Source organism: Myotis nattereri (genome assembly GCF_964212035.1).
Source record: "Myotis nattereri genome assembly, chromosome: X".
Lineage (NCBI taxonomy): Eukaryota > Metazoa > Chordata > Mammalia > Chiroptera > Vespertilionidae > Myotis > Myotis nattereri.
Genome location: NC_138078.1, coordinates 75,873,703 through 75,888,352, shown reverse-complemented (window position 1 = coordinate 75,888,352; position 14,650 = coordinate 75,873,703). Strand labels below are relative to the sequence as shown.

Below are 14,650 nucleotides of genomic sequence, written 5' to 3'. Positions count from 1 at the left end.
CTGGAAGTCCTAGCCACAGAAATCAGACAAGAAGAAAAAATAAAAGGCATTCAAATTGGGAAGGAGGAAGTAAAACTCATTATTCTCAGATGACATGATATTATACATAGAAAACCTTAAAGACTCCACTAAAAATCTACTAGACTTTATGAATAAATTTGGCAATGTAGCTGGATACAAAATCAACACCCAAAAATTGATGGTTTTTTTATACATCAACAATGAATTCTCAGAAAGAGAAACTAAACAATCACATTTACCATTGCAACATAACAATTAAGATACTTAGGAATAAACTTAACCAAGGACACAAAAAACTATACGCGGAAAACTACAGGACATTGTAAAGAGATAAAAGAAGATATAGACAAGTAGAAGAGTATACCATGTTCATGGATTGGTAAAATAAACATCATTAAAAAGTTCATACTACCCAAGGCAACCTACAGATTCAAAGCAATCCCCATTAAAATACCAAGGACATATTTCACAGAGCCAGAACAAATACTTCAAAAATTTATAGGGAATAATAATAATAAAAAAAAGACCCCGAATAGCTGCAGCAGTTTTGAGAAAGAAAAACAAAATTTAGAGGGATCACAATACAAGATTTCAAATTATATTGCAAAGCCACCATAATCAAAATATCCTGGTACTGGCACATGAACATATATATAGTTAAATAAAACAGAACAGAGAACCCAGAAATTGACCCAAGCCATTATGCTCAATTAACATTTGATAAAGGAGGCAACAGCATATGATGGAGAGCCAACAAAATCTTCAATAAATGGTGTTGGGAAAATTGGACAGATACAAGCAAAAAAATGAAACTAGACCCGCAACTTACACCTTATACAAGAATACACTCAAAATGGATAAAAGACTTAAATGTAAATCGTGAAACCATAAAAATCCTAGAAGAAATTATAGGCAGCAAAATCTCAGACTTTTCTCGCAGCAATATGTTTATAGATACATCTCCTAAGGCAAAGGAAACTAAGGGGAAAATAAACGGGACTACATCAAAATAAAAAGCTTCTTCACAGCAAAAGTAACCATCAACAATACGAAAAGAGAACCCACTCTATGCAAGAACATATTTGGCAATGATGATAAAGCATTAATATCCAAAATACATAAGGAACTCAAATAACTTAACAAATGGAAGACAAACAATCCAATTTAAAAATGAGCAAAGGACCTAAATGAAAACTTCTCCAAAGAGGACATACAGATGGTCAAGAGACATATGAAAAAATGCTCAAAGTCAATAATTATCTGAGAGATGCAAATTAAAACAACAATGAGGTACCATCTCACACCTGTCAGAATGGCTAGCATCAGAAAATTGACAAATAACAAGTGCTGACAAGAATGTAGAGAAAAGGCAACCCTAGTACATTGCAGGCGGGAATGCAGACTGGTGCAACCATTATGGAAAACAGTATGGAGTTTCCTCAGAAAATTAAATATGAAACTGCCATTTGACCCAGTAATCCCACTTCTAGAAATATATCATAAGAAACCTGAAGCATCAATCAGAAAGAATCTATGCACCTCTATGTTCATAGCAACACAATTTACAATAGCTAAGATCTGGAAACAGCCCAAATGCCCATCAGTAGATGAGTGGATAAAAAAGCTGTGGTAAATTTTTACCATGGAATACTATGCAGCACTACAAAAAAAATATCAGAAGAGGAAGACAGCGACTGTCAAGACTGCAGGGAAAGAAAGAGTGTGAGAGAGTGAGGGGGCGAAAGGGGAGTGTGTAGACATGTGTGGTGAGTGTGTATATGAGCTAGAGACACTTAGATCACTCAGGACTTTCAGTGGCTGGCTGACAGGGCAGTCTTAGACTGCAAGACTCTGCCACCGCTACAAACACTCCCAGGCGGCCGGTGCTGGCACAAAAACCATGCCATCTTGAAGGGAAGACCTGCTGTGACTATAATTCTAGCTTCATCACCACCTAGACTGGCCTCAGACGCAAACCAGTACCCTACAGCCACACTGGAGAAAGACCTGCTACAACAGCTGCAGACCCAGGGACACCAAGACTCCAGATATCCAAGCTGCAGATGTATGTAAGTGACAGAGTGCATCCCCTTCCTCATCAGCCTGCCACAGCTTCATAGGGCCTGTGCAACCCGCGGTATGTGAAAGGGCCTACTGCTGACACAGGGCAGCTGTGCAGCCCTGCCACTAGCAGGCCAGGCACTCTGTTTCTTGTCACATGCAGCAGCAGCATAGGGCCTGCATGACCCATGGCATATGAGTGAACCTCCACTGAGACAGGACAGCTGTGCAACCCAGCTGCCCTAGCAGACCAGGGACTCTGATTACTGGAGCACACATGGAGTTACTCTTAGCATGCACACGAGGCTGCCTGGAGTGCCACTGACTTTGATTCTCTGCGTGAATGCAGGGACTCTGTTTCTGATCACACATGCATGGGGACCCTGATTCTTGGAGTGCGCACAAGGCTGCACTGAGTGCCAGAGATTCTGATTCTCGATTCTTGGCATGTGCTCATGGGGACTCTGATTCCTGGTGCAGACTTGGGGACTCTGATTTTCGGTGCACACATGTGGGGACTCTGTTTCTCAGCGCACACGTGCGGGTTCACTGATTCTAGGCACACACGTGAATCCGCACTGAGTGTCAGTGACTCTGATTCTTGGCACAGGCACACTGGGACTCTGCTTTTGGGTGTGCATGGGTCTTGCTGACCCATGGCAGCCACATGTCTCGGTGTCTGAGCTCTTCAGTGATGCTCACGTGACACCACACTCCCACCACACATGGCTCAGGCCCCCTCAATTCAGGGCTTTAACCTTCTGGTGATAGCTAGAATGGGGAGGCAACAAAATAATCCCCAAAGGAAAGAAAAAGAGAAATCACCAGGAAAGGAAATAAATGAAATAGAGGCATGCAATATGTCTGAAAAAAAGAATTCAGAGTAATGGTCATACAATTCATAAAACGAATGGACAAGAAAATCAGGAGAACCAAGATGGCGGCATAGGTTAACGCCGGAGTTTGCTGCTTTGAACAACTACTTCAAAAGTGAAACCAAAAAACGGAAGGGACATCATCCAGAACCACAGGAACGCTGGCTGAGTGGAAGTCCTACAACTAGGAGGAAAGAGAAACGCATACGGAAACTCAGAGGAGGCGCAGTACTGAAGTCAAATTCTGAGGTGCGGAGTGCGCGGAGCGGGCTGGCGGCGGAGGGCGTGGTTGGCGTTTTCAATCGGGAGGGAGTCGCAGACTCTGAACTCCAGACACAGGCGAGTCTTTAGGGACCCAGACTCAAATGGGAGAAGCGGGACTGTCTGGTTTCGGTCAGAGCGAGTGCAGCTTTGTCTCCGAGGTTTGCAGCCGTTGCTGGGACTCAGAGAGGCAGAGCCCCTGGGGACAGGACTGAGAGCCACCATAACTGCTCTCTCCAGCCCACCCTATTGATCCTGTACGACCCGCCCCGCCCAAGCCCTGCACAGAGGCATTTGCCAGATAGCCTCAGGCAAACGCCAGATTAGCACCTCCCTAGAGGACAGAAGTTCTCTCACTGCAGACACAGCTGATTCTCATAGCCACTTGACCTGGAGGTCAAACCCTCCCTGGTATTAGCTACAACAATCAAGGTTTAACTATAAGACTGCGCACAAAGACCACTAGGGGGTGCACCAAGGAAGCATAACAAAATGCGGAGACAAAGAAACAGGACAAAATTGTCAATGGAGGATATAGAGTTCAGAACCACACTTTTAAGGTCTCTCAAGAACTGTTTAGAAGCCGCCGATAAACTTAATGAGATCTACAAGAAAACTAATGAGACCCTCGATCTTATATTGGGGAACCACCTAGAAATTAAGCATACATGGACTGAAATAACGAATATTATACAGACTCCTGACAGCAGACCAGAGGAGCACAAGAATCAAGTCAAATATTTGAAATGCGAGGAAGCAAAAAACACCCAACCGGAAAAGCAAAATGAAAAAAAAATCCAAATATGTGAGGATAGTGTAAGGAGCCTCTGGGACAGCTTCAAGCGTACCAACATCCCAATTATAGGGGTGCCAGAAGATGAGAGAGAGCAAGATATTGAAAACCTATTTGAAGAAATAATGACAGAAAACTTCTCCACCTGGTGAAAGAAATGGACTTACAGGTCCAAGAAGCGCGGAGAACCCCAAACAAAAGGAATCCAAAGAGGACCACACCAAGACACATCATAATTAAAATGCCAAGAGCAAAAGATAAAGAGAGAATCTTAAAAACAGCAAGAGAAAGAAAGTCAGTTACCTACAAGGGAATACCCATACGACTGTCAGCTGATTTCTCAACAGAAACTTTGCAGGCCAGAAGGGAGTGGCAAGAAATATTCAAAGTGATGAATACCAAGAACCTACAACCAAGATTACTTTATCCAGCAAAGCTATCATTCAGAATTGAAGGTCAGATAAAGAGCTTCACAGATAAGGAAAAGCTAAAGGAGTTCATCACCACCAAACCAGGATTATATGAAATGCTGAAAGGTATCCTTTAAGAAGAGGAAGAAGAAGAAAAAGGTAAAGATACAAATTATGAACAACAAATATGCATCTATCAACAAGTGAATCTAAGAAACAAGTGAATAAATAATCTGAGGAACAGAATGAACTGGTGATTATAATAGAATCAGGGACATAGAAAGGGAATGGACTGACTATTCTTGGGGGGGGGAGAGGTGTGGGAGATGCGGGAAGAGTCTGGACAAAAATCGTGCACCTACGGATGAGGACAGTGGGTGGGGAGTGAGGGCGGAGGGTGGGGTGGGAACTGGGAGGAGGGGAGTTATGGGGGGGAAAAAAGAGGAACAAACGTAATAATCTGAACAATAAAGATTTAATTAAAAAAAAGAAAATCAACAACTTATAAAAAAACCAGGAAGAAATAGTGATATAGCTACAATAAAAAATGCGATGGAAGGTTTCAATAGTAGACTAGGAGAAACGGAGGACCCAATTAGTGAGATAGGAGATAATGTGGAGAAACACGCCCAATCTGAACACCAAATGGAGAAAAAAAATTAAAAAGCAGGAGGTGAGACTAAGGGATTTTTGGGACAACATGAAACGAAGTGACATATGTATAATAGGAGTTCCAGAGTGTCAAGAAGAGCAGCAAATATTAGAGAATCTATTTGAAGAAATAATGACAGAAAACTTTCCTGATATGGGGAACAAAAAAGTCACACAAGTACAGAGTCCCAAGCAAGATGAACCCCAAAAGACCCACACCAAGAAACATCACAATTACAATGGCAAATGTTAATAACAGAGAGAATCTTAAAGCCTGTAAGAGAGAGACAGAGAGTTACATACAAGGGACCCCCTCCCCAACCCCCCCCCCCCCCATCAAATTATCAAATGATTTGTCAACAGAAACACATTGGGACAGAAGGGAATGGAATGAAGTATACAATGTGATGGAAAGCAAAGGACTGAATCTAAGAATACTCTGTCCAGAAAGGCTATCATTAAAAATTGAAGGGGAAATCAGGAGCTTTGCGTACAAAAAAGGTTAAGGTAGTTTATCACAACCAAGCCAGCAATGCACAAAATGCTAAAAGGAATGCTGTAAAAAGAAGAAATAGAAAGGGGAGAAGGAACACACACATAAAGAATAGAAATGTCTACAAACAAGTATGTATCACTAATAACAACAAACATAGATGGATTATATGCTCCAATCAAAAGACATCAAGTGACTGAGTGGATAAGAAAACATGACCCATATATATTCTGTGTATGAGAAACCCACCTCAGAACAAGGGACTCACACAGACTGAAAGTGAAGGGGTGGAAAAATATCTTTCAGGCAAATGGAAATGAAAAAAAAAAAAAGCTGGGGTAGCAATACTTATATCTGACAAAATAAACCTCAGAGTGAACACCCTAACAAAAGAAAAGGAAGACCGGTTCATCACTCTAAAGGTATTGATACAACAGAAGGATATAACTCTGGGAAAAAACACACACACACACAAAAAAACAAAAAAAACAAAAAAACATATGCAACCAATGCAGGAGCACCCTAATACATAAAAATAACCTTCTGGAAGATATCAGGGAAGATATTGACAGCAATACAATCATAGTAGGAGATTTTCATACCCCATAAATCCTCTAGACAAAAAAATTTTGAAAAACCCTAACAACTCTGGTGCCTTGTCACATATAGAAATATTCACAATTTTTTTTAATATTTGCAACTATAGTAAAAAAAGATTTATATTTTTGATATTTACTTTATATATTTAAATGCCATTTAACAAAGAAAAATCAAACAAAAATATGTATAAAATGGACAAAAACAGAAAAACAATGTACATTTAGGAAAAAAATAATAAAAACAATGATAATCAAATGGTATGAAAACTAGAAATTAGTGACTTTTTTGATGCTGAAGTTTGTCTGCTAATTCTTCGATTGCAGGTTCATACTTGGTGCACTTCAAGGCCAAGCAAGTGCCACTAACTTCATCTGTTAGCCGGTTTCTTTTGTTCGTTTTAATATTATTTAATGCTGAGAACAAAGTCTCACAAAAATATGTTGATGAAAAAATTGTTAGCAAAGCCATCGCTAGATTTTTTATGTCACTTAAAGTGTCAGGTACTCTGTTCCAAGCACTCAAAATTTCTTGTTTGTAGTTGCATTCTTCTTCATTATTCAAACGACTTTGTTCCAGTTTTTCAAATTTCGACCTTAAGTCGACAAACACATGAGTCCAAATGCTACCTTGAAAATCTGCAAGTTGCATCTCTAAATCGTCAATTTGCTTCCATTGGAAATCCTTTAATTCCAAAGTACTGTAAACAAGTACACCCGGATACTTAATTATTTTAATGGTCTGTTCTAGGCTTCTAAATTGGTCGAATCTTTTGCTGACCTGTTCAAATAACGAGTTTACTATATTCTGGTACATAAGTATGGACTCCATTACACTCCTTGTAGTGGCCTTCTCGAAATACTTTTTTATCCGAGGAAAATACTTATAAGTTTTAGTTTCAAAAGATTTGATGTATCCAAACATAACGTCAATACTTTTGCCAAAACCTTGTGATTTTAAGTTCAGTTCATTCATATGAACAGAGAGATCTGTAACAAACATCAAATTGCTGACCCACTTATGATCATTGATCTGAGGAAAGTTTTCCAGATCCTTATTCTCAATAAATACCGTAATTTCTTCAGAGCACTCCACAAATTGCTCAAGTACTTTACCTTGACTCAGCCATCTCACATTATTGAACATCAGTAGTCCACTGTAGGTTGAATCAACTTCCTGTAAAAGTGCAGAAAATTCTCGCTTGTGAAGGGGTCGAGAAGCTATAAAATTCACAATTTTTGTTACAACTGACATTGAATCATTCAATTCTGAGAATCCCGATTTGACACACAACACCTCCAGATGGATAATGGAATGAAAAGATACAAGTGAATGTCTAATAGCTTCCATAAACAATTTCAGGAATCCCACATTTTTTCCCACCATATTTGGTGCCCCATCTGTCGTGACTGACACAATTTTAGAGATATCAATGTTTAGGTCACTGAATGTTTTTATAACAACTTTACATATTTCCTGATGTACTTATTGGCACTGATTCTAACTTTATCAACTCTTATTTCATTGTGAGACCATCAGAATATCTAGCAATAATGGCCAACTGAGCATTTGATGTGACATCAGTAGTTTCATCAAGAGAAATCGAAAAATATTTACAAATATTTGTCTTTTTTTAATTGTTGTACATTTTTGTTAAGATCTATTATTCTGTCTTTGATAGTATTTCTACTGAGTGGTAACTCAGAAATTCTTTTAATAATATCTTTATTTTTCATATTGTGAAATAGAGCTGGTGCACATCTTAGAAATGTTTCCTTTATAAATTCTCCGTCACTGAGGGCTTTTCCATGCTGAGCTATGGAATGAGCAATACAGTAACTTGCTGATGTTAAATTTGTAGATCATCTTACAAATTTAATGATGGAATTTGATTGACTTTTATAGAGGTGTAGCTGCCTAGAAATGTATTCCTTCTTTTCATCAGTACTTTTTTTCAAGAGCTGACAATGATTAGTTTCAAAATGTCTCTTTACATTCCACATTCTGCTTACTACCATTTCATTACACAGTATGCACAATGATATGTTGTTTCTGTCGACAATCCCATACATCTCGGTCCATATGTCTTGAAAGGGTCGGCTACAGCTACTTCCACTTCCTTTATCATTCAATCTTGCTTTATTTATTTTTTTGATTCTACAACACAAGGCTGCAAAAATAAATAAATAAAAATCACAGCATTTTTTATAAAAGGTTGATAGGTTTCTTACCTATTAACTTTTTGCAGTGTTGTTGCACTGACTCCTGATGCAAAACAATTCAAAGATAGTATGTACAACCAACAAATATATGGTGCTGTAATCAATTATCTGACACGCAGAATGTCTCGTCGAGCACTGTTGCGCTGTATATATTTTCCTTCTAACCCTCCCACTCCTGTCTCCTAATGAACATGGCGATCAAGTGCGTCCGTTTGCCGAATGCACTCGAATGCACAGGAAACTTACCCAAGGCACATGTTGACAATAACAAGGCCTTTTCCAGAATTGGGCATTTTGTCACTCGAGTAAAAATAAAATGTCATGAGTAAAGATTAATCTCTTTATAGTGCAATTCTTAACCTTTTTATATTAATGTCAATATTGGAACAATGTATCTTGGATGTTTTCACTATGTATCTTTGCTACGCAACACCGATGAACATGTTTACATCCAGTTTTAGAATTGCATTATTGATCATGAGTAACGTGAGTAATAATATTACTTGAGTGATGGCCAACTCTGGCCGTTGCGAGAGACAGATATTTGAATTATGCAATTTCTTGTCTCTGTTGATGCATGTCACCCAAAATGAGTTTGCGTGTCACCTCTGACACGCATGTCATAGGTTCGCCATCACTGTCCTACACCATGACCAAGTTGAATATATTCCATAGATACAAGGATGGTTCAATATCCACAAATCAATAAACATGTTACACCACATAAACAAATTGAGAGATAAAAACGATATAATCATATCCATTGATGCTGAAAAAAGCATTTTACAAAATCTAACACCCTTTCTTTATAAAAACTCTCAGCAAGGTGGGAATAGAAAGATCATACCGCAACCTAAAAAAAGGTCTATATGACAAACCCACAGCCAACATCATACTCAATGGGCAAAAACTAAAACTATTTCCCCTAAGAACAGGAACAAGATAGGGATGCCCACTCTCACCCGTCCTGTTCAACATACTACTGGAAGTACTAGCCTTAGTGATCAGACAAGAAAAAAAATTGAAGATATCCAAATTGGAAAAGAAGTAAAATTGTCATTATTCACAGATGACATGATATTGTACATAGAAAACCCTAAAGACTCCATCACAAGCTACTAGACTTCATAAATGAATTCAACAATGTAGCAGAATGCAAAATTAACACCCAGAAATCTATAGCTTTTTTTATACACCAATAATTAACTCACAGAAAGAGAAACTTAAAAAAATACCATTTACCATTGCAACAACAACAAAAAATGAGATACCTAAGAATAAATTTAACCAAGGAAGTAAAGTACCTGGACTCAAAATTATAGGACATTGAAAAAAGAGATAGAGGAAGACATAAACAAATGGAAGAATATACGCTGTTCTTAGATTAGTAGAATCAACATCATTAAAATGTCCAAACTACCCAAAGAAATCTATAGATTCAATGCACTCCCCATTAAAATTCCAACTGCATACCTCAAAGACCTAGAAAAAACTCTGCAAAAATTCACCTGGAATAAAAAGACCCTAAAAAGATGCAACAGTCTTGAGAAAAAAGAACAAACTTGGAGGGATCACAATACCAGATATCAAGCTATATTACAAAGCCACTTTTCTCAAAACTGCCAAGTACTGGCACAAGAACAAACATATAGATCAATGGTACAGAACAGAGAACCCAGAAATCCACCCAAGTCATTATGCTCAATTAATATTTGATAAAGGAGGAAAAAGCCTACAATGCAGTCAAGACAGTCTCTTCAATAAATGGTGTTGGGAAAAATGGAAAGATACATGCAAAAAAATGGAACTAGACCACCAACTTACACCATACACAAAAATAAAGTTAAAATGGATAAAGGACTTAAACATAAGAAGGGAAACCATAAAAATCTTAGAAGATGCCATAGGCAGCAAAATATCAGTCATTTGTCATAGCAGTATCTTTACTGATACAGCTCCTAGGTCAATGGAAACTAAGGAGAAAATAAATAAATAGAACTATATAAAAAAAAAAACAAAAACACCTCCTGCACAGCAAAAGAAACCATCAACAAAACAAGAAAGCACACTGCATGGCAGAACATATTTGCCGTTGTTATCTCCGATAAGGGTTTAATCCCCTAAATTTACAGGGAACTCATACAACTTAACAAAAGGAAGATATACAATCCAATTTTAAAAAAATGGGCAAAGACCATAATAGACACTTTTTGACAGAGGACATACAGAAAGCCAAGAGATATATGAAAACATGCTGAAAGTCAGTAATCGGTGAGATTCAAAGAATGGCTATTATCAACAAATCAACCAGCAAACAACAAGTGCTGGCAAGAATACAGACTGGTAAAGCCACTGTGGAAAACAGTATGGCACTGCCTCAAAAAATTTAAAAAATGGAACTGCCATTTGACCCAGTAATCCCACTTCTAGGAATATATCCAAAGAAACTAGAAACACCAATCAGAAAGGATATATGCACCACTATCTTCATAGCAGTACAATTTACAATAGCTAAGATTTGGAAACAGCCTAAGTGCCCATCAGCAGATGAGTGGATTAGAAAACTGTGGAACATCTACATAATTGAATACTATGCTGCTGTAAAAAAGAAGGAATTCTTACCATTTGCAACAGCATGGATGGAACTGAAGAGCATTATGCTAAGCAAAATAAGTCAGTCAGAGAAAGGTAAATATCACATGATCTCTCTCATTTGTGGAATATAAAGAACATCATAAACTGATGAACAAAAGATACAAAGACAAAGAAGCATCGAACAGACTGTTAAACTACAGTGGTTAGGCAGGGGCGGGTTGCGGGGGTAAGAGATCAACTGAAGGATTTGTATTCATGTATATAAGCATAACCAATGGACACAGACACTGGGGGTGAGGGGGTGAGGGCATGTGCTGGCAGTTATTGGAGGTCTGGGGTAGGTCAATGGGGGAAAAAGAGACATATGTACTACTATTTGGAATACTTTAAACAATAAAAAATAAATAAAAAAGAAGAATATCTTACCCTTTGAGACAGCATGAAGGGACCTGGAGAGTATCATGCTAAGTGAAATAAGTCAGTCAGAAAAGGACAAGTATCACATGATCGTACTCATATGTGGAATCTGAGTGACAAAATAAACTGATGTACAGAGTGGATCCAGAGGCATGGAAGCATGGAACAGAGTGCAGAATCTCAGTGGGAACGTGGGGGAGTGTGGGTGGGTAGGAGGTAATCAACCTTGTATGAGTATACACATAATCCATGGACACAGTCAACAGGGTGCTGAAAGCCTTGGGGTGCAGGGTGGGCTGGAGGGGGTCAATGGGGGGGGAAGGAACATATGTAATACTTTCAACAATAAAGAATTATTAAGCCCTAACCGGTTTGTCTCAGTGGATAGAGCATCGGCCTGCGGACTCAAGGGTCCCAGGTTCGATTCTGGTTAAGGCCATGTACCTTGGTTGCGGACACATACCCAGTGGGGAGTGGGCAGGAGGCAGCTGATCGATGGTTCTCTTTCTAACTCTCTATCCCTCTCCCTTCCTCTCTGTAAAAAATCAATAAAATATATTTTTTTAAAAAGAATTATTAAAAAGAAGAAAGACAAATACCACATGTTTTTATTTATATGTGGAATTCAAAATACAAAATAAATGAACAAACAAAACAGAAACAAACTCATGGATATAGAGAAAAAATTGATGATTGTCAAATGGGAGGGGGATTGAGGAGGATGGGTGAAAAATGTGAAGAGATTAAGAAGTACAAATTGCCAGTTATAAAAACAGTATGGGTATATAAAATATAGCATAGGGAATATAGCCAATATTATTGTAATAACAATGTATGTTGTCAGATAGGTACTAGAGTTATTGGGGTGATCACTTTGTAAGTTATATAAATATCTAATCCCTATGTTGTATACCTGAAACTAATAAAATATTGTATGTTAACTATAATTGAAAGATTTTTTTTAAATTTCTATAAATGAAAAAAATAAAATGTGATAGCTAAAAATATAAATAACTCCAAGCCTTGAAGATGACCCATGTTCTATTTTAGGAGGGATCCAGAGTGAGCACCATGATTTATTTGTAATTTCTTATCATGAAAAATGTAGACTGTAGGTCATTTTAACAAAGAAAGCTGGTTTGTTTGTTGTATTTCTTTTCATTATATTACTAGACCCCAGACATTTGTTCATTTGATATTTCATATCTTTTGATCATACTGATTTTCAATAATTTTGTCTTTTATTTTCAGAAAGAGTTTTGGAACACCTATACAAAAGCGCAACAAGGTGAGAGTAACAGAGGAAGTGACTGGTTTCAGTTTTACCTCACCTTTCCATTAATCTTTGGCCTCTTTATTATCCTCCTTGTCATTTTCCTAATTTGGAGATGCTTCCTAAGAAACAAAACTCGCAGACAGACAGTGACTGAAGATCACATCCCTTTCCCTCATCACCTTAATATTATCACTTCACCTCCCCCACCAGACGAAGTGTTTGATAGCAATGGAATGTCACCAGACTTTCTGGAATATGTAGTTGGGCGCTCAGATTCTGTCTCCACTCGCCTTTCCAACTGCGATCCTCCACCAACCTATGAGGAAGCTACAGGACAGGTGAACCTTCAGAGGATTGAAACAGAACCTCATTTAGACCCACCCCCGGATTATGAGGACATCATCCACTCCAACTCAGCCAGTGCTATTGCTATGGTGCCTGTGGTCACCACCATCAAATGAAACAGCAAACTTCTTTTTACTATAATCGTTTTTAGAATACAAATAAAAGAACTGTCTACCACTTTACCACTACATAACTATGCATTGACTTATTTTATTGGATTCTGACAGCATACCACTTTACATTTTCTAATTTGATTTTAATTAGTTGTGTTTCCTACTGTAAAAGCATTATCCATGCTCATTTTAGGTAATAGGAATATGTGAAAAGGGGAAAACAGTGGTCTTTATGTGATGTGATGAATTATACATATGTGTGTATGTGTATTCATGCATATCCTATATAATAAAGAGGTAATATGCAAATTGATCATCACACCCTCCCACAAGATGGCCGGCCGGGGAGGGCAGCTGGGGGCGATCAGGTTAGCAGGTCAGGGCAGGGCAGTTGGGTGCAACAAGGCCTGCAGGGGAGGGAGGGCAGTTGGGGGTGACCAGGCCTACAGGGGAGGGCAGTTAGGGATGACCAGGCCAGTAGGGGAGAGCAGTTAAAGGTGACCGGGCCGGTAGAGAAGCAGTTAGGCATTGATCAGGCTGGCAGGGGAATGGTTAGGAGGTGATCAGGCTGGCAGGCAGAAGCAGTTAGGGGCAATAAGCAGGCAGGCAGGCAGGCAAGCGGTTGGGAGCCAGCGGTCCCAGATTATGAGAGGGATGTCCAACTGCTGGTTTCGGCCCGATCCCAAGGGGTCCCAGTTTGGAGAGGGTGCAGGCTGGGCTGAGGGACACCCCTTTCCCAGTGCACAAATTTCGTGCAATGGGCCTCTAGTATACATATATGCATATATACCAGTGCAATGTGTTAAACAGCGATTAACTTCTGTCTAAATCACCTGTAAATTACTCACCAAAATGGGGGTTGGGGACACCGTCAAGTTGTGTAGTAGATAATGATGTGCTGTTCAATTTTGAAAATAAGATGCACTTAGTATGTTTTCTGTTTCTTACTGGCTTTTGTTAAACTTTTTCTTCAACTACCTTAATAGAAAAAAAATGCATGTAGTCCATCTTGATTTTTGGAACATCTCAGAAATACAGAGGGAAGGGACAGTAAACAACAACTTGCTTATAGTGTATAGCAAGAAAATTATTGGTAATTAGTGGCATTTGGCTAATTTTGTAGGAGGGAGTTTTTTGTTGTTGACTGTCCCGCCTCCCAGCTAAACAGTGTTTGCTTACTAATTTTGAATGTCTCGTGCTATTTGTATTAACATCTTGGTGGTGAGGATTTCCTGCCAACAGAATAATTTATAAAATACATATATGTATTAATGACAGTGAATAGATAAAGATTTCTCCTTTGCTCTTTGGTGACAGTAATTATTTTCTTCTCATTGTTTCATTGCTTTTTACTTTCTATTCCTCCTACCAGCACAGAATTGTCAAGTACCTAAGAATTTAGTTAAAATAATATTCTTAAAATTATTTTCTTAATGCTTTTGTATAGACTGAAGTCTTTGTCTCAAGATGATTGAAGCAATTTCCCATTAAATTAAGAATTGTGATTTTTACATTGCTCT

At 38.5% G+C, this 14,650-nt stretch overlaps 1 protein-coding gene across 1 annotated transcript in view; it reads left to right on the top strand.

The window, feature by feature from the left end:
- The window catches only part of PRRG1 (proline rich and Gla domain 1), a 222,081-nt gene extending 208,875 nt beyond the window's left edge, over nt 1-13,206 (top strand). The window contains exon 4 of the mRNA XM_081115421.1: nt 12,648-13,206. Coding sequence (XP_080971547.1) covers nt 12,648-13,133 — 486 coding nt within the window. The 3' untranslated portion in view covers nt 13,134-13,206. The remainder of the gene's footprint in view (nt 1-12,647) is intronic.
- The last annotated feature ends 1,444 nt before the right edge of the window (nt 13,207-14,650 follow it).